Source organism: Dendrobates tinctorius, unplaced genomic scaffold, assembly GCF_039654945.1.
Source record: "Dendrobates tinctorius isolate UK_male_01 unplaced genomic scaffold, ASM3965494v1 ptg000134l, whole genome shotgun sequence".
NCBI lineage: Eukaryota > Metazoa > Chordata > Amphibia > Anura > Dendrobatidae > Dendrobates > Dendrobates tinctorius.
In genome coordinates, this window is record NW_027361802.1 from 1,862,485 (window position 1) to 1,890,330 (window position 27,846).

The window sequence follows — 27,846 nt, forward strand, 5'->3', positions numbered from 1 at the left end:
TTGTTCTAGCCTGAGAGAGGGTAGGATCCTTTATTTGCTCACTTTGGAAGTCATCTTTCTGAGCATCCAAATCCGGCAAACGGGGAGGTGGACGGCTGTCGGCCTCCTCCTCTTCCCTGGTCTCCTCCGTATCACCCGCCATGACTGAAAACTGGAACTGCAGGTCATTTCCAGCAGACTCTTCCCCCGAGTCTTCCGGGGAGGCCTCTTCCAGGGGTTCGGGACCCACACACACGCCCTGGGAGAAGAATCATTACACTATTACCAGAGGGCATCAACTGATTCTCCCACAATTGCCAGAAGTGGGGAAAATCCCGGCCCAAGATAACATCATGCAATAACGCAGGGACGAGTCCCACTTTATGTTGCACAGACCCATAGGAAGTAGTAATGCATATGACCGTGGTGAGGTACGAACAGGTGTCTCCATGCACACACATTACAGAAAATTTGTCTGATGGTCCAGTCGGGGCTGACACCAGACTGGCCTTCACCAGAGTCACCACACTTCCCGAGTCTAACAATGCCACCACATTTTTGCCATCAACAGTTAAATCACACCAGTGTTTTTCCACATCCCTTTGACCGTCATTCACACTCGCTATCCGTACAACCATAGACATGCGGTTTTTAGAGTCTGTGACGTCGCACTGAATGGGTTCAGTAGTGACCGGACAGTTCGCAGCAATGTGTCCCATGTCTTGGCAGCGGAAACACCTAACGGGCCCCTTGCTTAGACCATAGTTCATTACTCTCGGCCTCGCAGTGCGGACAGTCCCGTTTTCCTCTCCCACTGTCTTAGGGATTTTTCCTTCTCCCCTACTCCCTGGAACAGTCTTATCGGTTCCACGTGGAGATGATGAAGAACGAGGTGGGGTAGCGTCGTCTCGGAGTCCTTCCGCCACGGAGTAACGTTCAACCAGATCCACCAGTTGATCTGCTGTCGTAGGATTTCCATGGCTTACCCACTTCCTCAAGGCTGGCGGTAGAGCTCTCAGGTATTTGTCCATGACGACTCTCTGGATCATCTCTGGCGCTGTCAACACCTCGGGTTGTAGCCACTTCTTCGTCACGTGGATCAAGTCGAACATCTGTGACCGCGGTGGTTTATCCGGCTGATAAGTCTATTGATGCACTCTCTGTGCACGGACAGCGGTCGTCGCTCCTAGCCGGGCCAAGATCTCGGCTTTCAGTTTGTCAAAGTCCTGCGCGGCTTCAGGTTCTAAGTCATAATAAGCCTTTTGGGCTTCACTGGAAAGAAACGGGGCAATCAGGCCGGCCCATCGTGCCTTCGGCCATTTTTCTCGCACCGCCGTCCGTTCAAACGTGGTCAGGTATGCCTCGACGTCATCTTCGGTAGTCATCATCTGCCCGTACCGACTCGCGTGAATCAATCTCGACTCGGCTTCCAGGTTAACCTCAGGTAAGCTTGCCAAGCGCTGCGCCACCTGCTGGAGAAGCGAACGATCGGTAACTCATGTCCATCAACTCCTTCAGCTGGGCCATCATCACCCGATTAGCTTCTTGCTGGACGGCGGTGGACTGTACCAGCGCTTTCACCACGTCCTCCATGCTCATGCTTCCAACGTGATGCACGTGTTCTCCACCACAATGTGATAAAACACTCCGGGATTGCCTTTGCTGGGGTCAAAGGTCACGTGCGTTCAGCATGAAACTCAGGCGCACAGCCGAGGTCCGGGTATAACTGACACTGGGTCAGGTTTATTAAGGGTGAAAGCAATGCATAAAGGAAATAAGACATAAAACAAATCCTTGCCTGTCCGGCACTAACTAAACAAGGTACCACCTAACTACCAACTGGCGGGCTTCTCCCGTCCAGCCAAACCACAGTTGCAGGGGCACTGCTTTCACTCACGTGTGTCTCTCACACAGACAGGCTCTCTGTGTTCCCAGGCTGAGACACTCACACAACCACCTGGCATCCTTTTATATCCGCCTCCCATTATTCATTAGTCACCAGGTGAGATACTGACCAGACTAGGCCACATAGGAAAGGTATCTGGGTGAGATATACCTGCCCTCATTCACTATTCCCACATGATTCTCACAGTATGCACCATTAATAACCACTCTTTGTTTTCTATCACTAAGCCAGCTACCTACCCATCTACACACATTTTCCCCTAGCCCAAGCTTTCTCATCTTACTTGTCAATCTTTTATGTGGGACAGTGTCAAATGCTTTAGAGAAGTCGAGATAAATGACATCCAATGATTCTCCTTGGTCCATTTGAGAGCTTACATCCTCATAGAAGCTGATCAGGTTCGTTTGACAGGAGCGATCCTTCATAAATCCATGTTGATAGGGAGTTAAACATTTATTAACATTGAGCTATTCCATAATGTATCCCTTAGAAACCCTTCAAAAATTTTACCCACAACAGATGTTAAGCTTACCAGCCTATAGTTTCCAGGTTCCCTTTTACACCCCTTTTTGAATATTGGTACCACATTTGCTTCCCTCCAATCAAAAGGAACAGACCCTGTTTCTACAGAGTCTTTAAATATAAGAAATAGAGGCCTCTCTATCACATTACTTAACTCCCTTAATACACGAGGGTGAATGCTATCAGGGCCTGGTGATTTGTCAATTTTAATCTTACTAAGGCGGTTCTGCACTTCTTCCTCGGTTAGGCAGGTAATACTTAATGGGGAGTTTACATTATCACTCTGCATTTCCCCTGGCAAATCCTTTTCCTATGTGAACACTGTTGAGAAAAAAGTATTTAAAACATTTGCTTTTCCCACATCCCTCTCTATGATGTCACCCTCATTGTTCTTTAACCGGTTCCCGACCTGTGACAGAGCGTATGCGTCATGAAAGTCGGTGCCAATCCGACCTATGACGCATACCCTGTGTCATGAATTCAAAGCCCCCCTGCGGGTCGGGTGACCGGGGTCAATGAAAGGTCACATGACCCGCAGATACAGGGGGCTTTGGAATTCACCACAGGGGGCGTTTCTTCGCCCCCACTTGGCTACGATCGCTCTGATTGGCTGTTAAAAGTGAAACAGCCAATCAGAGCGATAGCAATATTTCATCAATGAAAATTGATGAAATATTACAATCCAGCCATGGCCGATGCTGCAGTAGCATCAGACATGGCTGGAGACACCGATTCAACCCCCCCCCCCCCCAACGGCGATCGCCCCCCCGCCACTGAATGACAGCAGCGATCTGCAGACCAATCCATCAAAGTCTGCATTCCAAAACGTCACTACTTCCCTTCCGAGCCCTGACGTGTGCCCATACAGTGGTCATCCCCCACATATGGGGTATCAGCATACTCAGAACAAACTGGACAACAAATTTTGGGGTCCAATTTATCCTGTTACCCTTGTGAAAAAAAAAATTGCGGGCTAAAAATTTTTTTTTTTGAGGGGAAAAAAAGATTTTTTATTTTCACGGCTCTGCGTTACAAACTTCTGTGAAGCACTTGGGGGTTCAAGGTGCTCACCACACATCTAGATAAGTTCCTTGGAAGGTCTAGTTTCCAAAATGGGGTCACTTGTGGGGGGTTTCTACTGTTTAGGCACACAGGGGCTCAGCAAATGTAACATGACGCCCGCAGACCATTCCATCAAAGTCACCATTTCAAAATGTCACTACTTCCCTGCTGAGCCCCAACGTGTGCCCAAACAGTGGTTCCCCCCACATATGGGGTACCAGCGTACTCAGGACAAACTGGACAACAACTTTTGGGGTCCAATTTATCCTGGTACCCTTGTGAAAATAAAAAGAAAATTTATTTTCACTGCTCTGCATTATAAACTTCTGTGAATCACCTTGGGGTTCAAAGTGCTCACTATGCATCTAGATAAGTTTCTTAGGGGGTCTAGTTTTCAAAATGGGGTCATTTGTGGGGGAGCTCCAAAGTTTAGGCACACAGGGGATCTCCAAACACGACATGGTGTCCGCTAACGATTGGAGCTAATTTTCATTTCAAAAAGTCAAATGGTGCTCCTTCCCTTCTGAGCCCTGCTGTGCACCCAAACAGTGGCCCCCCCACTTATGGGGTACCAGTGTACTCAGGACAATCTGGACAACAACTTTTTTTGGTCCAATTTCTCCTGTTACCCTTGTGAAAAGAAAAAATAGCGTGCTAAAAAATCATTTTTGAGGAAAAAAAATGATTTTTTTATTTTCACTGCTCTATGTTATAAACTTTTGTGAAGTACTTGGGGGTTCAAAGTGCTCACTACACATCTAGATAAGTTCCTTAAGGGGTCTAGTTTCCAAAATGGTGTCACTTGTGGGGGAGCTCCAATGTTTAGGCACACAGGGGCTCTCCAAACGCGACATGGTGTCCGATAACGATTGGAGCTAATTTTCCATTCAAAAAGTCAAATGGCGCTCCTTCCCTTCCGGGCCCTGCCGTGCACCCAAACAGTGGTTTATGACCACATATGAGGTATTGGTGTGCTCAGGAGAAATTGCTCAACAAATTTTAGGATCCATTTTAACCTGTTGCCCATGTGAAAATGAAAAAAATGAGGCTAAAAGATAATTTTTGTGGAAAAAAAAAAGTACTTTTTTTTTTTTTACGGATCAATTTGAGAAGCACCTGGGGGTTCAAAGTGATCACTATGCATCTAGATAAGTTCCTTGGGGGGTCTAGTTTCCAAAATGGGGTCACTTGTGGGGGAGCTCCAGTGTTTAGGCAGACAGGGGCTCTCCAAACGCGACATGGCAAGCGCTAAATATTCCAGCATATTTTCCATTCAAAAAGTCAAATGGTGCTCCTTCCCTTCTGAGTCCTGCCGTGCGCCCAAACAGTGGTGTATGACCACATATGAGGTATCGGTGTACTCAGGGGAAATTTCCCAGCAAATTTTAGGATCCATTTTATCCTGTTGCCCATGTGAAAATGAAAAAATTGATGCTGAAAGAAAATTTGCTGGAAAAATTAAAATGTCTATTTTTTCTTTCCACATTGCTTTAGCTGCTGTGAAACACCTGAAGGGTTAATAATCTTCTTGAATGTGGTTTTGAGTAGCTTAAGGGGTTCAGTTTTTAGAATGGTGTCACTTTTGGGTATTTGCTGCCATATAGACCCCTCAAAGTGACTTCAAATGTGAAGTGGTCCCTAAAAAAACAAATGGTTTTGTAAATTTTGTTGTAAAAATGAGAAATCACTGGTCAACTTTTAACCCTTATAACTTCCTAATAAAAAAATATTTTGCTTCCAAAATTGTGCTGATGTAAAGTAGACATGTGGGAAATGTTATTTAGTAACTATTTTGTGTCACATAACACTCTAGTTTAACAGAGTAAAAATTCAAAATTTGAAAATTTCAGAATTTTCGCCAAATTTCTGATTTTTTCACAAATAGACGCAAAAATTATCGACCTAAATTTACCACTAACATGAAGCCCAATATGTCACGAAAAAACATTCTCAGAATCGCTAGGATGCGTTGAAGCGTTCCAGAGTTATTACCTCATAAAGGGACACTGGTCAGAATTGCAAAAAATGGCCAGGTCATTAAGGTCAAAATAGGCTGGGTCATGAAGGGGTTAAAGGGCCGACACCATCAATTTTAAACATTTTCCTACCCTGGTCAACAACATGTAACCATTTTTTCAGCCATCTCGAGTAGCTCACACCTGCTCAGCTCTTTGCAAACCATTGCTTATAACAAAAGGATTCCGGTAAGGATAATGCAATTATTAGTTATGCATCTCTGTTAGCAGCCATATTGCAGCCCCCTATGATGTTTGCATTGCATGTTCAGCTCCTGTGATGTTATTTCACTGCATGTTTGTTATAAGCATCCTCTAGTTATGCATCCTCCGTTCAGTGAGTGTAAAGCTGGCAGCTATTATTATTTATTTATATAGCACCATGGTGCTGTACATAAGAAGGGGTTACATACAAATTACAGATATCACTTACAGTAAACAAACTTACAATGACAGACTGATAGAGGGGAGAGGACCCTGTCCTTTTGGGCTTACATGCTACAGGATGGTGGGGAAGGAGACAGTAGGTTGGTGGGTTGCAGCAGTTCCAGTGTTGGTTGAGGTGATATCTCCGGTAGTGGTGAGGAGGTAGTGGGGTCATTGCAGGCAGTAGGCTTTCTTGAAGAGGTGGGTTTTCAGGTTCCGTCTGAAGGATCCGAATGTGGTTGATAGTCGGACATGTTGGGGCAAAGAATTCCAGAGGATGGGGGCTATTCGGGAGAAGTCTTGGAGGTGGTTGGGTGAGGAGCGAATAAGTGTGGAGGAGAGAAGGAGGTCTTGGGATGACCGGAGATTAGTTCAGAGACCTAGTGTGTTGGTTATCTTTCTCCTTTGCTGCTTTGTGTTATATTGCCCAGCTCTTATATAGTGCATGATAACAGCATCCTGTATCATTGCGACTGTTGTGATAATACCCTGCATTGCTATTACCTGCCAGTGTTTGTGTATTGTATACTGTCTTTCAGTACTAACATGCTGTATTATCTGTCTCTTGTAATTTTTACCTGAATCATCCACATTTTGTACAACAATCTACTGAATCATCTATAACTGCGTTCAACAACCTCTGATATCATCTATTATTGTTCTATTATACCATCTGTGATCATCTCCCATTGTTGCCCATATCATCCCAATAAATAGACTTAAGCACCCATACAGTCTTGTTTCTTGGAGTGGATGAAAGGTTAAGCCGTATGCTGGAATCCACTCAGTAGAACACAGTAGTAGATGAGATCAGGGGTTGTTGAGCAAAGTTGTAGTTTATATCAGAGTTTGTTAAATACAGTTATGGATGATTCAGATATTATTGTACACAATGTGGATGGTTCAGGTAAAAACTATAAGAAACAGATAATGCAGCATGTCAGTACTGGTAGATTAAATACAATACACAAATACTGCAGGTAATCACAGCAATACAAGGTACTATCACAACAGTAGTAATGATACAGGAGGCTGTTATATCGGTAGCATGCATTATATAGAAGCTGAGCAATATAACATACACAGCAGCAAAGGAGAAAGATATCTAAAACAACTCATGGCTGCATATGAGGCATGCATTATGGCCAGCTAACACAGATGCATAGCATAGTTTACATAAATGCATTGAACCTTACCGGAATCCACTTGTTATAAACAGTGGTTTTTCATGGAGCTGAGCACATGTGGGCTACTCTGGAGTTCGGCAGGAATGGTTACATGCTGCAAAACCTAGGCAGGAAGAAGTGGCAGTTCTGAACAGTTAACCATTTGGGGAAACAGAAGATTCCAAACACATGAATAAAAAAGAGTCAAATATGACACCTAACGGCCATAGCTGGAACAGCACTTAAAAATATCGTGCTGCACAGAATGGGCAGAACAGTTGCCTAGTCACTTATACTGCACGAGGAACTGCATAAAAAATAAATAAAACCAATTCTTCACCTGCTGTTGATTTTTTTCATTCTGCCTCACAAAGATCCCAGTAAGGCTCAGTGCATAGTTATCCTGCAAAATGTGCTGAGTCCTTACACCGGAGTTTCTGTGCAAATCTCTGAAATGCAGGATTCAGATGCAACCTCTGGCCGAAAATTCACTATAGTGAGACAGAGGCACTGTGGACGCAGTCTGACCTGTAATCCGGCGGTGTCCGTCTTTTTAGGATTGCATAAAAGTGCCGTTGGACACAGTTTTGTGCACTTCTGTAAAGGACACCGCAGAACATGGGCCAGACAGAGTCCAGAGTAACTTCTGTTGCTTCATTATAGTGAATAAAACCGTCTGAGGCTTCATCTGAATGAGGTCACTCAAAGATTCAGATGAAAACCCCAAAGTGCGTGCTCAGTGTAGCGCCATATAAATGTGATCCCAAACGTTATGTAAAAAGATTCAACGCAATCCACAAAAAATGCAAGTCCGCACTCGTGTCTATAATCTGTTAATGGAAATATAGGGGGCTTCCACGTTACTGGTAGCACAAAGGATCTGGAAAAGCAAAATGATTCCTCACCCGCCAAAAGAAATTCAGCAAATTCTCGGCTCCCAAATCCAAATGCCCCATCCTTTCTGAGCGCCACAGTGTACCTAAACCACATACAGCGTCCACATTTAACATGTCTGAAGTGATGGGAGCTCACCTAACTTACAAGTGCATGCCTCCAGAAGCACGGGCTGGGCATAACGTACTGGTGACTGCAACGGCAGTTAGCAATTTTCACTCTTAAAACATTCACTGCTTGTTTCTGGAAAATATGCATGTAGTCAAAATCTTCACTACACCTGTAGATAAATTCCCAAAGGGGTATAATTTCCATAATTGGTTCACTTGAGGCGGATTCTACTTTTAGCAATTCGGAGCTCTGTATATGGAGTCTTTTCTAGGAACTTCTGCACTCCAGGAGCTATTGCCACATTCAGTAGAAATTGTGGGACACATTTTGGTGCCATTTGTACCCACTTGTGTGAAAATGTAAAATATTGGGCTAAAACAAAATTTTGGTGGTAAAGATGTAGTTTTGTCTTCACTGCCCAATGGTATAAAAGTCTGTGACACACCCGTTGTGTCAATATGATCACTGCATAAATTCAATGAGAGGTGTAGTTTGTAAAATGGGTCACTAATGGGGGGGGGGGGGGTTCTGCTGTTCTGAAACCTCATGGGCTCTCCCAGTGGGTAATGGCACCTGCAAACCAGAACAGTAAAATCTGGCGTTGGTTGCCTTCTGTGCTTTGCTCTGTGCCTGAAAAATATTTCCCAATTACATCTATATTGGCTCACTCAGGAAAAAATAGACCTCAGGTTGTTGTAAAAAAATGTCCTATTGGCCCTTAGAAAAATTAAAAAATTTGGGCTAAAACAACATTTTGATGGTAAAAATTTAATTTGTTTCTTCACCGCTCAATGGTATAAATTTCTGAGGCATATGTGGTGTCAATATGATCACTGCACCCCTAGATGAATTCATTGGGGAGTGCAGTTTGTAAAATGAGTTCACATGTATGGGGATTTGTTATGAATGGGTCACCGAGGAGGATGGCAGGAACAGGCTAAGCCACCAGAAAACCAGAGAGGTTGGTAACTAAGCGGATTGCAGACCCCTGATCCTATCCACACAACTAGCAGTAGCCGTGGAGCGTACCTACGATGCCCTAGACGCCTCGGCACAGCTGGAGAGCTAACTAAGCCTAAAGCTAGAAAGGTGAAATCTAAACTGCCCCGGAGCAGACCCTAAAAGGAATAGATAGCCCCCAAACATATATTGTCGGTGAGACAAGATGAAACGCAAACACAGGCAGAAAAATAGACTGAGCAAATGATGGGGCCCAAACTGGCTAGACAGTGTCTTTTTCTTTCCTATCCTGTCTGCAATCACGCAAAAACCCTGAAAAATCCAACACGTCTGATTTACAAAAAAAACACAAGTCACACGACTTCGCCCCCACTATATCAGCACTCCGGCATGAACTGTAAGCAAAGCAAAAGAGACCAATATAACAGGGGACTGAACAAACTGACACAGGCTGTAACATATGGAGCGGTGGTCCAGCACAGCCATCAGAGGAGCAAGTTGAACCCGCACAACAAGCAGAGAGAGAGAAAACCAAATCAGATGCAAAGGAATAGCGAATGACCCACTTAGGTGAGCAATGCAGGATCAGGGCAGGAGACATCAGACCTCTGAATGCACAGGAAAGCAATTACCAGCAGGGATTGCAGGAAGTCTGCAGACTTAAATACTCCAATCAGTAACCCCAGATCTCCAATCGTCATCATCATCCTCAGGTGGCAGACCTCTGTCAATCTGGCTAGCTCCACTACCTCCAGTAACCACCGGAGGGAGGAGGGGGAGCTTCAGCTCAGAAGTTTAAGCCAGGGAATTCACAACAGGGATTCTGTTTTGGCACCTCAGTGGCTCTGCCTATGTGACATGGCACCCTCAAACCATTCCAGGAAAATCTGCGCTCCAATATGGCGCCTCTTCCCTGTACACTGACACTATACACTGTGTGCTATATACAGAGTTCCTGTGTATAGTGTCACAAGCGATCACTGTATAATCTGTACACTATATACAGAGCTCCTGTGTATGTCACTGGTGATCATGGCATTACCTGTACATTGACAGTAAATACAGAGCTCCTGTGTATAATGGCAGTGTTTTTTTTTTTTTCTTATTATCAGTATTGTATTATTCGGTCACTATATAATATGTGGTCTTGCCATGGTGTGTATTTGTCCCTTGTATGTGATATTACTTTTCATTTTAAAAAAGGTCTGTGACACATTCCGTTAAAGAAATATAAATAAATATATACAAAAGAGTACAGGATAGGTCGGGGTCACACTTGCAAGTGCAATACGAATACGAGAAACTCTCCTCTATTCCCAGCACTGCCGCCGGCGGTTCGGACCAGCTGCGTAGAAATACATGCAGCCGCACACTCCGATCCCGAGTGCCGGCAGCAGTGCCGAATACTGAGGCGAGACTCGCAGAGTTTCTCGCATTGCACTCGCAAGTGTGACCCTGGCCAAATTTTAAAAAAGGTTTAGTACGTTAGAATAGGGCTCGGCCAAAAGAGTTTGCTTTGTTGTGGTGGCGGCTTAAAAAATCTTTTGGCCAGAACTAAAGCTGCTGGCAATGTAGAGGTGCTTCTCACAAAATTGGAATATCATCAAAAAGTTAATTTATTTCAGTTCTTCAATACAGTGCCACATATATATAGTCATTACATACAGCGTGATCTATTTAAAGTTTTATTTCTGTTAATGTTGATGATTATGGCTTACAGCTAATGAAAACCCAAAAGTCATAATCTCTGTAAATTAGAATACTTTATAACACCAGCTTGAAAAATGATATTAAAATCTGAAATGTTGGCCTACTGAAATGTATGTTCAGTAAATGTACTCAATACTTGGCTGAGGGTCCTTTTGCATAAATTATTGCATCAATGCGGCATGACATGGAGGCGATCCGCCTGTGGCACTGCTTAGGTGTTATGGAAGCCCTGGTTGCTTTGATATCATTCATCAAATCTAAACAAACATGTGCCAAAGTGCAATTGTGCAGTGCTCTATTAAAAACAAACCGTTTTGTACTTTATGAGGTACCATATGGCCCTGAACATTATCGTATTTCTTGTCCAGGTGTTTCAAAACCTGGACTCTCCGACCATATGGGCCTTATATATATGTGATTGTGTGCCAACCGGCCTTTATGTCATCAGAATTATTATTACTTAATAGACATGTATCCAGCCCGTATACAAATAGCACAGCATATGTACAGCATCGGTCAAATGCATAAGCATAAAATCACCTCATCAGCAAATTGTATCCATTTATGATACCACTATAGAAACTGAGACCGCTGTACTTATCTTTAAACGCTTCTATAAAGAACGGATGATCAGGTAAGGTCCATCTGAAAACCCCAAGATCGTGACCCGATCTCCAGAATTGTCACCCAACGCGTTTCATCAATGTCTGACTCATCAGGGGTATTGTGACACCTTCTTCTGGCGCATAGCACGCCCGTTGTGAGATAGCTGCCTTTTATAAATCGCTGCATACCGCGGCTTATTGCCGTTTCCGGTTTGCGCATGACGCCGGCATCTGCTCAGGCAACTTGCCCCACTTCCTGGGTTTTCCTTAAACAGGCGCCGCGCGTCATGTTGAGACAGAAACCGACCATACCTGCCCCACTTCCTGGGCGTAACCGGGCCTGTCGGTCTGCATATCAAAATATTGCGTGATTGGTCTAAGCATTACAATCTGTATATCCCAAAGGACTGAATGAGACACTTTCCTTTTCTTCCTTCTTGTAGGGAGTTTTAATAGGGCTCTCTAGTTCAGGGAGAGCCGACGATGAGTGGGGGCGCCATTTGCGCAGGAATTAGGGTGCCAACCTCCGCGTGAGGTAGGGAACAGCTAGTTAGGGACATATAGGGCCAGATTTAGTGGGCACCCTTTCTATAATTCCTACAGATACATGGAGGTTGGTGGTATCCCCTTTTTATGCATGCAACAAAAATAATTGAATAATTTCCACATTACACATAATTTGTAATTGGTATCCTGACTCTTCTTCTTTTTTTCTGTTTCTTTTCCTATGATGGGGTGTAAAGAACTTGTTTTTATTCACAAGATAATCCCTGACAATGTCCATAATATGGGTGTTGGCGTTTTGTACTGATTCATAACGCCTATGCAATCATAAAATGACTTAATAATCCGGATCCCGTATAAATAATGATAGGGGGACGCATTCAACATTTATGATTGAGTAAATGAAGCCGCACTATTAGATTGATGCAATAAAATAAAGTGAGCGGCTCCTAATGATACGTGATGGTCAGGTGATTGCTTAGACCAATCACGCAATATTTTGATATGCAGACCGACAGGCCCGGTTACGCCCAGGAAGTGGGGCAGGTATGGTCGGTTTCTGTCTCAACATGACGCGCGGCGCCTGTTTAAGGAAAACCCAGGAAGTGGGGCAAGTTGCCTGAGCAGATGCCGGCGTCATGCGCAAACCGGAAGTACTGAACGGGGCAACCGGAAACGGCAATAAGCCGCGGTATGCCGCGATTTATAAAAGGCAGCTATCTCACAACGGGCGTGCTATGCGCCAGAAGAAGGTGTCACAATACCCCTGATGAGTCAGACATTGATGAAACGCGTTGGGTGACAATTCTGGAGATCGGGTCACGATCTTGGGGTTTTCAGATGGACCTTACCTGATCATCCGTTCTTTATAGAAGCGTTTAAAGATAAGTACAGCGGTCTCAGTTTCTATAGTGGTATCATAAATGGATACAATTTGCTGATGAGGTGATTTTATGCTTATGCATTTGACCGATGCTGTACATATGCTGTGCTATTTGTATACGGGCTGGATACATGTCTATTAAGTAATAATAATTCTGATGACATAAAGGCCGGTTGGCACACAATCACATATATATAAGGCCCATATGGTCGGAGAGTCCAGGTTTTGAAACACCTGGACAAGAAATACGATAATGTTCAGGGCCATATGGTACCTCATAAAGTACAAAACGGTTTGTTTTTAATAGAGCACTGCACAATTGCACTTTGGCACATGTTTGTTTAGATTTGATGTATGGTTTTTAAAGAATCATTAAAGGTTATGTTTTAATGTTTATGATATACCAATTTGCTACCTCTAAATATCTGACATTGGTTTGAGACACCCCCGCTATATAATTTGTAATAGTTGGACATGGCAGGATTCCTTGCTACAGGAATAGACACCAATCAGTGGATTAATGAAGCGAAAGACGTATTTTCAGATGGTACCTTTACACAGAAAAAGTATATACCCTCTTTCAGTGCTGCTTTTAAAGAGTTGACCAAGGTTTATAAAGAACAAGTTACTTCGTGGTGGGAGGTACAGAGCTTGGAAAGTTATATAAAAGCAGGAATAGTTCCCCGCCATCTTAGAATATCAATTAACTTTGGTTATAGATATAAGAATACAACACTTTTGGCCAAATTAGAGAGAGAAGCAACTGATAGTTCATTGAAACTTATGAAAATACTGCTTGAGGAGGAGAAGTGTATGTTAAATAATATTAACGAACGTCTGAGAGATCAGATAGAGGTCACGAAGAAATTTTCTGCAGAGGCCGAGTTTACGGTGAAAGAATCTAGTCTACAAAACATTATAGAAAAATTTCAATATCATCTTAAAGAAAGGAAACATAAATATTTTATTCGGGATTTACAAGAATTCAGGGATAATAAAGCATATTCAGTATATTACGGAAAAACTAATAGACCGCAGGAGACAGATATATCATCTTCAGAAGCTGAGTTTTCTGATTCAGAAACGGGGTACAAACCTGGAAGAGGGAGAGTAAGGGGAAGGGGGGGTCTACGTGCGGGGAGAGGATCTGGTCGAGGTTCCCCACAGAGGGATCATTTTTTAGACACAAGCTACCCATTAAGAAACAGGTTCAACGGCAGGAACCCCGTATAGACAATCATATAATTAACCTTTCCTCGAAATCCCTCAGTAAAGAACAGATGGCGGTTCTCAGTAAGGGGATGTCTTTTGTCCCAACATCGGATCTTGAATGTTTTGAAACGATTAAAGATTTACAGCTCTTCCTCCGTAAACTTAAGTGGAAAAAACATTTTATAAATATTGATAAAAAAAGCTGCACTGAATTGGGTATAGAGGGAGACCTACTTAATGATGTGAGATTTTTGTTCAATTTGGGGGATATGAATCCCAACGATTTGGGTGAGGGACCATTCACACAATTAAAAAATAAGAGTAAACAAATGCCACCTATTAGCAATGATATAGGGGCCCTTGACATATTTGCCAACTTGGTATCTAGAGATATCAAGGAATTGGATAATGGGAAAAAAAGACGATTCCATAACCTTACCAAGTCTGAGATGGATGGGCTTCTGGAGCTGGAGAGAGACAATACTATAATAGTGAAACCCGCAGATAAAGGGGGGAATATAGTATTGATGGATGTAGCACAATATAAAACCATGTGCTACTCATTGTTAGATAGATCTATGGGGTATGAAAGAATGGAACATAACCCCACAAACACTTTTTTGAATGATCTTAAGAAGTTGGTGAATGGGGCCCTTCAGGCAAAACTCATTGATAAAAATGAGAAAGATTTTTTGATTCCACAACACCCGACTGTGGCAACATTCTATGCTCTGCCTAAAATTCATAAAGGCCTTTCGCCCTTGAAAGGCCGACCGATTATATCGGGTATAGGAAGTCTAACCCAAAATCTGGGTATATATGTAGACAAAATTTTAAGACCATTTGTTACATCACTTAGTTCCTATACAAGGGATACCACCGACCTTTTATTGAAACTCGACCACATCGAATTGGACACCGATATGATATTGGGTTCAATAGATGTAGAAGCCTTGTACTCATCCATTCCCCATGATAAAGGTCTAATGGCTGCGGACTATTTCCTAAAGACAAGGGGCGTCCAATGTACGAGACATAACTTGTTCGTTATGCAAGCCTTGGAATTCTGTCTCACAAAAAATTTTTTTCTCTTTGATGGCAGGTTCTTCCATCAGCTCAGGGGCACTGCGATGGGCAATCCTTGTGCGCCATCGTACGCAAATCTGCTCCTGGGCTGGTGGGAGGAAAATGTCGTTTTTGTTGAGCAGGTTGATGTGGCGGAGGACAAAATAGTGCTATGGCTCCGCTACATCGACGACGTATTTGTTATTTGGAGAGGTGATGAGAACAGTTTTAGAACCTTTGTGAAAGATCTTAATATAAATGATATTGGTCTTAGCTTCACGTGTGAGGTTAGTGCGAATAGACAACCCTTCCTGGACATAGTCATTAAGAGGGGAGAAAATGGCCGTATAGTTACAGAAACATACAGGAAACCTACCTCTACGAACTCCCTTCTAAGATGGGAATCCAGTCACCCAGTCCCCTTGAAAAAAGGTATTCCTAAAGGCCAGTACCTACGCATGAAAAGGAATTGTACTGATCAGAGAGACTTTAAGAGACAAGCAGATGACCTTAGATCTCGTTTTCATGAACGAGGATACCCAGATGACATTCTTAAAGGGGCTTATAAATCTACGGTAGAGAAGGAAAGAAAAGAACTACTTATACCTAAACAGCAAACCAATGAAGACAATATCATAAGGTTCATCACCACCTTTTCCAATGGGGCAAATGAGCTGAGAGCCATTATGAACCGACATTGGCCAATACTATGTATGGACAAAGATCTGGGAGGCTTGATCTCGGACAATCCACAAATTACATTTAGGAGGGGCCGCTCCTTGAGGGATAGGTTGGTCCGCAGCCATTATACCCAGAAAACCTCATACAGCCCAACATGGCTAGGTACACAGCCGAAAGGCTGTTACAGATGTGGTAGCTGTAAATATTGTACCTCTATTCAACAGAGTAAAGAATTTCAGAGCAATGTCACAGGAAAGATCTACAGTATTGGTCAATTCATTAATTGCAGATCAATAGGAGTGGTATATAAAATCACCTGTAGCTGTGGCCTTGAATACATCGGCAAGACCAAGAGGGAGCTGAGGGTGAGGGTAGGTGAACACCATAGAGATATAATTCTTAAACGTGATACACCGGTAGCCACCCATGTCAACCAAAGACATAAGGGTGACGTGAAGGCGGTCAGTTTCATGGGCATAGAAAAGGTCCCCCAAAATCCAAGAGGAGGTGATTGGGATAAACGCATACTCCAAAGAGAAACATATTGGATTTTCTCATTACAATCTGTATATCCCAAAGGACTGAATGAGACACTTTCCCTTTCTTCCTTCTTGTAGGGAGTTTTAATAGGGCTTTCTAGTTCAGGGAGAGCCGACGATGAGTGGGGGCGCCATTTGCGCAGGAATTTAGGGTGCCAACCTCCGCGTGAGGTAGGGAACAGCTAGTTAGGGACATATAGGGCCAGATTTAGTGGGCACCCTTTCTATAATTCCTACAGATACATGGAGGTTGGTGGTATCCCCTTTTTATGCATGCAACAAAAATAATTGAATAATTTCCACATTACACATAATTTGTAATTGGCATCCTGACTCTTCTTCTTTTTTTCTGTTTCTTTTCCTATGATGGGGTGTAAAGAACTTGTTTTTATTCACAAGATAATCCCTGACAATGTCCATAATATGGGTGTTGGCGTTTTGTACTGATTCATAACGCCTATGCAATCATAAAATGACTTAATAATCCGGATCCCGTATAAATAATGATAGGGGGACGCATTCAACATTTATGATTGAGTAAATGAAGCCGCACTATTAGATTGATGCAATAAAATAAAGTGAGCGGCTCCTAATGATACGTGATGGTCAGGTGATTGCTTAGACCAATCACGCAATATTTTGATATGCAGACCGACAGGCCCGGTTATGCCCAGGAAGTGGGGCAGGTATGGTCGGTTTCTGTCTCAACATGACGCGCGGCGCCTGTTTAAGGAAAACCCAGGAAGTGGGGCAAGTTGCCTGAGCAGATGCCGGCGTCATGCGCAAACCGGAAGTACTGAACGGGGCAACCGGAAACGGCAATAAGCCGCGGTATGCCGCGATTTATAAAAGGCAGCTATCTCACAACGGGCGTGCTATGCGCCAGAAGAAGGTGTCACAATACCCCTGATGAGTCAGACATTGATGAAACGCGTTGGGTGACAATTCTGGAGATCGGGTCACGATCTTGGGGTTTTCAGATGGACCTTACCTGATCATCCGTTCTTTATAGAAGCGTTTAAAGATAAGTACAGCGGTCTCAGTTTCTATAGTGGTATCATAAATGGATACAATTTGCTGATGAGGTGATTTTATGCTTATGCATTTGACCGATGCTGTACATATGCTGTGCTATTTGTATACGGGCTGGATACATGTCTATTAAGTAATAATAATTCTGATGACATAAAGGCCGGTTGGCACACAATCACATATATATAAGGCCCATATGGTCGGAGAGTCCAGGTTTTGAAACACCTGGACAAGAAATACGATAATGTTCAGGGCCATATGGTACCTCATAAAGTACAAAACGGTTTGTTTTTAATAGAGCACTGCACAATTGCACTTTGGCACATGTTTGTTTAGATTTGATGTATGGTTTTTAAAGAATCATTAAAGGTTATGTTTTAATGTTTATGATATACCAATTTGCTACCTCTAAATATCTGACATTGGTTTGAGACACCCCCGCTATATAATTTGCTTTGATATCAGCCTTCGGCTCGTCTGCATTGTTGGGTCTGGGGTCTCATCTTCCTCTTGACAATACCCCATAAATTTTGTTAAGGTCAGGCGAGTTTGCTGGCTAATGAAGCACAGTGATACTGTTTCTAAACCAGGTATTGGTACTTTTGGCAGTGTAGACAGGTGCCAATTCCTGCTGGATAATGAAATGTCCATCTCCAAGAAACTTGTCAGCAGAGGGAAGCATGAAGTGCTCTAAAACTTCCTGGTAGATGGCTGCGCTGACTTTGGTCTTGATAAAACACAGTGGACCTACAACAGCAGATGACATGGATCCCCAAACAAATCACTGATTGTGGAAACTTCACACTAGACCTCAAGCAGCTTGGATTGTGTGCCTCTCCACTCTTCCTCCAGACTCTGGGACCTTGATTTACAAATGAAATGCAAAATTTACTTTCATCTCAAAACACCTTGGACCACTGAGCAACAGTCCACTTTTCTTTCTCCTTGTCCCAGTTAAAACACTTCTGGCATCGTCTATTGATCATGAGTGGCTTGACACAAGGAATGCGACACTTGTAGCCCATGTCCTGGATACGTCTGTGAGTGGTGACTCTTGAAGCAATGACTCCAGCAGCAGTCTACTCCTTGTGAATCCCCCCCCCCCCTTCCCCAAATTTTTGAATGGCCTTTTCTTAACAATCATTTCAAGGCTGCGGTTGGTCATGCACCTTTTTTCTAGCACACTTTTCCTTCCTCTCAACTTTCCATTAATATGCTTGGAGACTGCACTCTGTGAACAGCCAGCTTATTTAGCAATGACCTTTTGTGGCTTACCCTCCTTGTGGAGTGTCAGTGACTGCCTTCTGGACATCTGTCAAGTCAGCTGTCTTCCCCCATGATTGTGGAGCCTACTGAAACAGACTAAGGGCCCCGTCACACATAGCGACTCACCAGCGATCCCGACAACGATATCAACTTGTCAGGATCGCTGGTGTGTCGCTACATGATCGCTGGTGAGCTGTCAAACAGGCAGCTGCACCAGCGACGCCGAGCGTGCGGCGTCGCTGTGTACGTTAGTTACCAGCGTGCTGATGCAGGGAGCTGGTAACTAAGGTACACATCGGGTTTCTAAGCAGCGCGCGTCACTTAGAAACCCGATGTGTACCTTGGTTACCAGCTCCCTGCATCAGCGCGCTGGTAACTAAGGTACACAGACGCGTGCTGCTTAGAAACCCTGCGTTTATCCTATTTACCAGCGCGCTGATCGCTGGTCTCCCGCCTGTCACACGCAGCAATGCGTTCTGGCCAGCGGGAGACCAGCGATCAAAAAAATGTCCTGGCTATTCCAGGACGATCAGCGATAACCGGCAGGGGGGCCGGTCGCTGGTCGGTGTCACACACCGCAATCTCGCTGGTGAGATCGCTGTTGCGTCACAAAAATTGTGACTCAGCAGCGATCTCGCTAGCGAGATCGCTATGTGTGACGGGGGCTTAAGGGACCTTTTTAAATGCTTAGGAAGCCTTTGCAGGTGTTTTTTTAATTTACTGAGAATGATTTTTAGGTTTTCATTGACTGTAAGCCTTAATAATCAACTTCAACAGAATTAAACACTTGAAGTAGATCTGTTTGTAATGATTCTATATAATGAGTTTCACTTTTTAAATTGAAAAACTGAAATAAACTAACTTTTTGATATTCTAATTTTGTGAGAAGCAACTGTGTGATATGTTTTATGGGAACTGCTAATATCTGAGGACGTGGTGCAGAAGTTTAGTTTTTCCAAGCGTTGACGGTGGGACTGTGGAAGGTTCGAGAGGTGGAGCTGGAGTGGTACTTGGGCGGAGTCTCAAAGGGGCCCGAAAATTTGGGACCCTGAAATTCCTAGTGGCAGCCCTGTATGTCTGTTTCTAATGAGTGGGAGTGCCAGTGATCTTGCATATCCATCCTGCTCTATTTAAATTCAACCAGATTGTGGGGGTACAGGGGATCAGGAACTCCATTCTAGTAATTGACATGACTTTAGGATCAGTCACTTGTCAAGTTCTGTGGACAAGTGATAAATGTCATCTGTGTGGAGATCCTCCTTGATTGAAAGCTGTGAAGCTATTATAACAATTTAAAAATGCAACATGTATTTCATGGTATTTATATAGTGAAGTACTGATTTTGGGCAACGACTTGTGATCACAAATGGTTATTTATCTTTGGAGAATTGAACTTAAACTCTGTGTAGCATTTCTTCCTTCATGTTACTTTACAATGTTTACTTCATAAGCCTGCTAAGTCCAAAACTGTAAAAGGTATTGAGTAGTCTTACATGTGCCACTCCTGTACATAGGTTTTCTGGTGTAACGGAAGAAAATCTAAAGAACATAACAACGTCCATTAGAGATGTACAAGCCATTATGCTCAATCTTTTCAGTGCAGATACTATTCTTATAGGACATGGCTTAGAAAATGACTTGGTAGCTCTTAAGGTAAGGAAAAGACAGACATGTTTACGTGAGTTCTGGATGAATATTTCTTGACAATGTAGTTGAGTAGTTTTTTTTATATATTTTATAAATTTAGCTTGTCCATATTCTATGTTGAAAAACAGACATTTCTACCAAAAATTGAATTTGTATTACTGAAGTTGTGATCTTAATGGGCTTGATAAGCCAATGGTTTGCGTGACTGTACCTATCAATTATTTTCACACAATAGCTTAATAACTTTAATTTCATCTTGCATTTTGTTTTACAGCTTATTCATGAAACTGTGGTTGATACGTCAATAGTATTTCCTCATAGATTAGGCCTGCCAAATAAAAGAGCTTTAAGAAGTTTAATTGCTGACTACCTGCGTCGTATCATCCAAGATGAAGGTAAGCTCGTTGCCTAAGCTGCTGAGAAACCTAGAATTTTGTGATAAAGAAAAATTTGTGATGAGTGAAATATATTAGTAATGTTTTTGATTGGAGAGGTAACCAGGAAATATTGTGAGGACTGGAGATTAGAGATGGCGAACCGAACAGTAAAGTTTGGCGTCCGTACCGAATACCTACTGCTCGGCATGGACACCGAACATGGACTTCACCAGGAAGTTCGTGTTAATGTTCGGGTTCGTCTGCCTGAACACCAGGTGATTGTCGTGCTGTCATATGCATGGCAGCTCTGCAACCACCGCTTCTGATCATTGGTAAAATCATCCCTGACGATCAAAGTTGCGGTTCCCACGCTGTCAAAAGACAGCGTGAGCGCTCAGCTGTGATCGGCAGTATAAATTTTACCTCTGGTCATTGGTTTCAGCTGAGGACTACTGATCCCATCATCCGACACCTGCTGCCGCTAATTACAGTGAGAGCAGGAGTGGCGGATGGAAGTATTAATCAGCCGCTCCTACGCTTTAAGTGAATTATAAAAAAAAAAAGCGTGGGTTCCCCTGTATTTTTGCTAACATGCCAGTCAAAACTCACAGCTGAGGGCTGCAACCCTCAGCTGTCAGCTTCAGCAAGGCTAGTTGTCCAGAATAAAGGGGTCCCCATGCTGTTTTTTTAATTTGAATAAATTTAAACAAAAAAAAAAAAAACGGCGTGAGGTCCCCCTATTGTTGACAACCAGCCTTACTAAAACAGACAGCTGGGGGCAGGTGTTCTCATGCTGTTAAGGGGCCATGGATATTCGGGGCCCCCAGCCTAAAAATAGCAGCCTGCAGCTGCTCAAAAAAGGCACATCTGTTAGGCTAGTTTCACACTAGTGTTTCCTGGAGCTGCGGAGGGATGCGCACGGCCGCCGTGAAGCTCCGCCCACGGCCGCACCTCCTCCAGACAGCTCCGCCTATGGGCGCGTGACACTGCATGCGACCTGCGTACCCTATCTTTAGCATTGGATACGCAGGCTGTACGCAGGTATGCTTTTGGCGGTGCATGCATCCTTTTGACGGTGCTCCGACCTGTGCCAAACGCACAGTGTTGCATTTTGGTGCGCCCAGCGCACCTTCAAAAGAACGCATGTGCCGCCAAAAGCATACCTGTGCACGGCCTGCGTACCCAATGCTAAAGATAGGGTACGGAGGTGGCATGCACCCATAGGCAGAGCTGACCGGAGGAGGCGTGACAGGGGGCGGAGCTTCACACCAAGCATGCGCTGCGCCTCCAAATGACAGTGTGAAACTAGCTTTGGATGCGCCAATTCTGGTGCTTTGCCCGGCTCTTCCCACTTGCCCTGTAGCAGTGGCAAGTGAGGTGATAGTTGGTGGTAATTGACCACCACCGGTCTCTGAGGCTGCGCTCGCAGCAGCTCATTCACCAGTGGTTCTCAGCCTGGACGGTCACATCTTGGCACTGGCCAGGTTGTAAACTGTTTATGCCCCAGACATAGATTACAGCGTGGGACAGAACGATGGACAGGTATGGTATATTGTTTTGGTATATTGTTGTTTTTTGTTTTTGTTTTGTTTTTTTTTCATTTTATTACAGGAGGTCAAGGGCTTCGTTGGAATTAGACAAGGTTGTAAGTATGGTTTAATTAAGATTATTAAAGGAATCTGTGTCATTCTTTCAATTAAAGGACTTTATTCTGGCTGTGTCTTTACCATACAACTATAGGATTAGTAATGGATAAGTGTCTTATAGACGACTCTCCATTACTAAACCATGGGCTTGATGTCACCTGAAAATACAAAGGTAACATCAACCCCCCCCAGCTGTCACCACACTTGCCATCGCTACAGGGCAAGTGAGAAGAGCCGGGCAAAGCGCCAGCATTGGCGCATCTAACAGATGTGCCTTTTCTGGGCAGCTGCGGACTTCTATTTTAGGCTGGGGGGGGCAATATCCATGGCCCCTTTCCAGCCTGAGAATATCAGCCCCCAGCTGTCTGCTTTAGCAAGGCTAGTTGTCAAAAATAGTGGGGGGACCCCACGCCGGTTTTTTAATGTATTTAAATAAACAGTGTGGGGACCCCTCTATTCTTGATACCTATTCTGGCTGAAGCTGACAGCTGAGGGTTGCAGCCCCCAGCTGTGAGTTTTGTCTGGCTGGTTGGCAAAAATCAAAAATACAGGGGAACCCACGCCGTGTTTTTTTTTTTTTTTTAAATTTACAGCACAGGAGCGACCAAAGAATACTTCCAGTCACCACTCCTGCTCACTGCAATTATCGGCAGCAGGTGTAGGTTGATGGGATCAGAAATCCCATCAGCTGACACCAATGACCGGAGGTAAAGTTTATACCTCCGGTCACAGCTGAATGCTCACGCTGTCTTTTGACAGCGTGGGTACCGTGACTCTGACCGGCGGGGATGATTTCAATGCAGATCAGAAGCGGTGATTGCCACGCTGCCATATGCATGACAGTGTGGCAAACACTGGATGTTTGGTCCCCCATTCAAGTGAATGGGGTCTGGTTTCTGTTCTGGTACCTGAACAAATACTTTTTGTAACTGTTTGGCCAGACCCGAACATACAGATCTACTGGAGATAACTAGGAGATAAGTACCCAAATCTATGGACAGCAGGTTGTGGATCATCTTGTATGCCATTGTCACTACGTTGAAATTCTTTAAGCAATAGCTAGTGAATTGATTCATGAAAAGGCGATCGACAAATGAGATGTGACAAGAGGATTAAATAAACTTTCAATTTAGTCAAGGTTGAAGCAATTTTTGGGGGAGGTTTTAAGAACTGTGCTGTGATTTGAAGGGCATGGAAAAAATAAAGTTTATCTGTAGACGGCAAACTTGCGAGACTGGCATTGGAGTGGTTCTATTTATGATGTAAATTGACACATTATAGTGCAATTCTTTCCCTGCTCATATCAGGTGTAGATATCGGTCTTGGGGCCAGCCCAAGATGTGCTAAACTTAACACACTGATGAAAACCTTAAAGGGGTTGTCAACAACTAGGACAACCCCTTCTTGATCTAAATATTTGATGCCAATAAAATATAGCTCATACTCTCCTCCGATAGTGGCTTCGTTCTAGCCATGTCAGCACTTGTGTTCTTGGGGCTTTTGTGCGATTGTTATGACACGTGGCCCAGCGCCCAATCAGCGCTGGCATTACAGTCTCCGCCTCTGGACAAATTGAACATCAAGAGGAAGTGTGAGCAGCCGCAGCCCTGACTTCCTCTTGATGTTAGTTTTGTCCGAAGGTGAGGCCAGTGAATCCAGTGCTAACTGGGTGCCAGGCTTGGGTGTCATAACCTCACGAGGACGCCAAAATGGCTGGAACAGCGCTGGCACAAAAGGAAGTATAAGCTTGTTTTTATTTAATCAGGGCCAAGGGAGGAGAAGGTGTTGTCCAAGTAGAAGAGGACTTTAAGTCTTACAGTTGAACTGAAAGTCTTAAGTTGGTGAGGTATAAGAAAACAAAGAGCAGCACAAAGTGGGGAGATAAAGGACTAGATAATTTCTAATGTGATTGATTGGAGAAAGGAGTCTAGTGGAGGAGCTCAATATATTGTTTTTTGTAGTTTTTAGGTCACTGGTTACTTTGGTTAAGGCAATTTCCATGAAATGGGCTAGGAAGCCATATTGTATGTAGTCAAAAATTTTGCGTTGGATGGGACAAGGGAGGACAGTTAGATTACTGTGATTTGGATGATAACTGAAGATAGTGGTTGAGTCATGGCAAAAACATTTCAGTGATGGTTACATGCTTTAATGGGAAAATGCTAGTAGTGCGTTTTTAACCACTTCACAGCTTGGACGTATCTATATGTCCAGGTTGATACGTACTTGCTGACCTTGGACACGTGGGTAAGTCCAGGCGATGTTGCAGAGTCTCTATGTGGGGAGGAGGACTCCCAGACAGTGACTGGGCCGGAACCCAGGGGACTGCCATCAGGGTTCCTGAAGGAACAACACTGAGGGGACAACAAAGGGAGACACATGACTAAAGGTGTCAAGGCAACAAGGGGCGGGGCGAAGACAAAAGGAGGAGGTAGCGCGCTCAGTTGGCAGAGTGTGACAGGAAGTGAGAAGCCGAGTGACTTAGAGAGAGACGGGGTGACGAGCGGTGTGTGTAAGAGACACCGTCAGGAGTCTGTGAGGAGAAAGCTGCTCACCAACAAGAGACGTGAGAGACTTTTACCGGAGGCCGCTGCCCGCCCACGATCGCACACAGCCACGCCCGCTGTCCCCCGCCCTTTTGAGACAGGTCCGTTACCTCAAGTCAACGCTGCGACGACACGTAAAACGGCTACAGCGGCCTGGACACTGCCCCCCTGTCTCCTTCCACAGCTGCGGCCCTGCCATCACCGGTCTCAGTGGACGCCACCTCGCCATAGGCGGCAATAGAGGCCCACGTCCCGTCTACAAAGGGACCCTGAGCAGAGGCCGGCCGATCGTCATTTGGGAAACTGCGTCATCACTGCGCTGTGAGACGAGAGCCGGTAAAAGACGTCTTGAAAGCCCCACCAGCACAGAGTCTTCAGGGCCTGTTGTGCCCCACCAGCACAGAGTCTTCAGGGCCTGTTGTGCCCCACCAGCACAGAGTCTTCAGGGCCTGTTGTGCCCCACCAGCACAGAGTCTTCAGGGCCTGTTGTGCCCCACCAGCACAGAGTCTTCAGGGCCTGTTGTGCCCCACCAGCACAGAGTCTTCAGGGCCTGTTGTGCCCCACCAGCACAGAGTCTTCAGGGCCTGTTGTGCCCCACCAGCACAGAGTCTTCAGGGCCTGTTGTGCCCAAATCCTCCCAGGATATCGAGGCGTCAAGGCAGCCGCATCAGCGACCTCTAAGCGGCCGCACCTGCGATCCTGAGCAACGTCTGGAAGGATAAGTGAACTATAGGAAATAAGGACCCATAGTTTGGCCATATGTGGTCTTCGACACCCGGACTAGCCGGGTTAGTCACATTTAAATATAAGAAAAGTATTGTTTATTTTGTTGAGTCCCTGCGAGGACAGATTGTTACACCTGTTACTTGTTCAGCATAGCCCCAGCGGCTCCAAGTTATAAAAGTTTTTCACAAGTCATACCCTGTCTCGTGTCTCGTCACTGCATCCTGAGAATCTGCTCAACCCTACATCTGTTTGCTCGATTGCTGCCGGGTGATTAGCTGATATCACAGCTGACATCCATCACTCAGTAACAGGAGCAGCAGTATCGATTTCAGCATTTAGAAGGTAGGCAGGGGGAGCCCCATCTAGCCTTTGACCGCTCAGCCGCCTCACCTCCCCTCGGCACCACGCGATGTCATCACTTGGGCCCGATTGTTGCCATGGTGACTGGATGTCGTACTGACCCAAAGGATAAAGTTGTCTAATTACTTGTGCAGCACGAAGAGCGACGTAAAAATTCAACAAATGCTGATTTGTCCATTCTGCCTCCAAAAGATCACAATAAGGCTCGACTCAAATTTATCCAGCACTCTATGATGAGGGCTTACACCAGGGTTTCCGTGTAAATCTCTGAAATATGTGTTCATACGGAACCCTCGGCGGAAGATTCCCTACAATGAGGCAGATGGAGGCACTGTGGGACGAAGTCTGCATTGTAATCAGGCTGTGTCTGTCTTTTTAGGCTTGCATAAAGGCACAGTCGACCACAGTTTTGTGTACTGCTGAACCGAGGCCACACTGAGTCGAGAGTAACTGCTGCCTCATTGTAGTGAATGGATCCTTCTGGGGTTTCATCTGAATCACATCACATCGGGGTTTCCATCTAAATCTCCGAGTAAGTCTTCAGCATAGAGCGCAGGATAAATGTGATCCCAAATGTTACAGTATGTAAATTGTTCCTAACAAGCTTCAAATCTATCCACAAGAAAAGGAAGCCCCCACTCAGGTCTGTCAATGGAAATATACGGGGGGCTTCCACGTTACTGGTAGTACAAAGGCTCAGGGAAAAATGCTATGGCTCTTCGCCCCTCAAAAGAAACCCAACAAATTCTCTGCTCCCAAATCCAAATGTCCCCCCTCCATTCTGAGCCCCAGTGTGCTTAAACCTCACTTGGCGTCCACATGTTTGACATTTCTGTAGCTATGTGAGCACACCTAATATATGGGTGGGTGTCTCCATGAGCTGGTCACTACAATGGCAGTTTGCAACTTTCACTAGGCAACATCCACTGCTGCTTGTTTCTGGAAAACACCCATGGAGTCCAAATAGTCACTACACCTGTAGATAATTTCCCAATGGGGTATAATCTCCACAAATGGTGTCACTTGAAGGGGATTCTGCTCTTCTAGTAATTAGGAGCTCTGTATATGGAGTCTGCAAACTATTCTAGCAGGGCTGTGTAGTCTGAGTTGGTGTTCATTTTGTTGAAGCCTGTATAAAATGGACAGACTATGACTCCTAAAATTATATAATAAATTGGGTACAGTAGTTCATGTCTATAATCTTTTTTTCATAAGAATTTGGGAAAGTTATGAAACGTTATAGAAATGTTTGTTCTATTCCTGATCTAGGCTTTTAGCTGAGATGAATCTGTTCTACACTTTATATACTCAGTAGTGAGACAGTGCTGTGGAGTTGGGAGTCAGGGAAATTGAGGAATCAGTTGTTTTGCTTACAGACTCCATAGCCCTGTATTCTAGGAAAATTTGTGCTGCAGGAGGCAAATAACGCTCCGTCCCTCCCCTAGTTTCGATGCATAGCTAAGCAGTACTGTACAGCCGCATATGGGTTATTGCTACTTTCAGCAGAAATTATGGGACAAATTTTGGTGCCATTTACCCTTGTGAAAATGTAAAATCTTGGGCTAAAACTATTTGGTGGTAAAATGTATTTTTCTTCACTGCATGCATGGTATAAAATTGACACACCCTTGGTGTCAATATGATCACTGCACCCCTAGATGAATTCATTGAGGTGTAGTTTGTAAAATGGAGTTTTGCTGATATGGCACCTCATGGATTCTCCTAGTGGGTAATGGCACCCGCAACCATAACAGTAAAATCTGCACTATAATATGGCGCCCTTTCCCTTCTGAACTTTCCACTGTGCCTGAAAAGTATTTCCTGATTTACATGTAGGATATTGGCGCACCCAGGAGAGAGAAATTTGTACACCAAACTAAATTCCATGTTTTCCTATTCGCACTTAGAAAAGTTAAAAACTTGGGGCTAAGGCTAGTTTCACACTAGCGTTTTTGCGCTGTGCCTCGTGCGCATACCAAACGCATGCAAAAAAACGCATCATGCG

The 27,846-nt window shown here is 44.3% G+C and overlaps 1 protein-coding gene across 1 annotated transcript in view; it reads left to right on the plus strand.

Annotated features, from left to right (window-relative positions):
• LOC141048252 (RNA exonuclease 1 homolog) overlaps positions 1–27,846 on the plus strand; it is a 324,762-nt gene that overhangs the window by 257,927 nt on the left and 38,989 nt on the right. The window contains exons 14-15 of the mRNA XM_073543671.1: positions 20,053–20,191; positions 20,460–20,580. Of these exons, the coding sequence (XP_073399772.1) occupies positions 20,053–20,191; positions 20,460–20,580 (260 nt within the window). The remainder of the gene's footprint in view (positions 1–20,052; positions 20,192–20,459; positions 20,581–27,846) is intronic.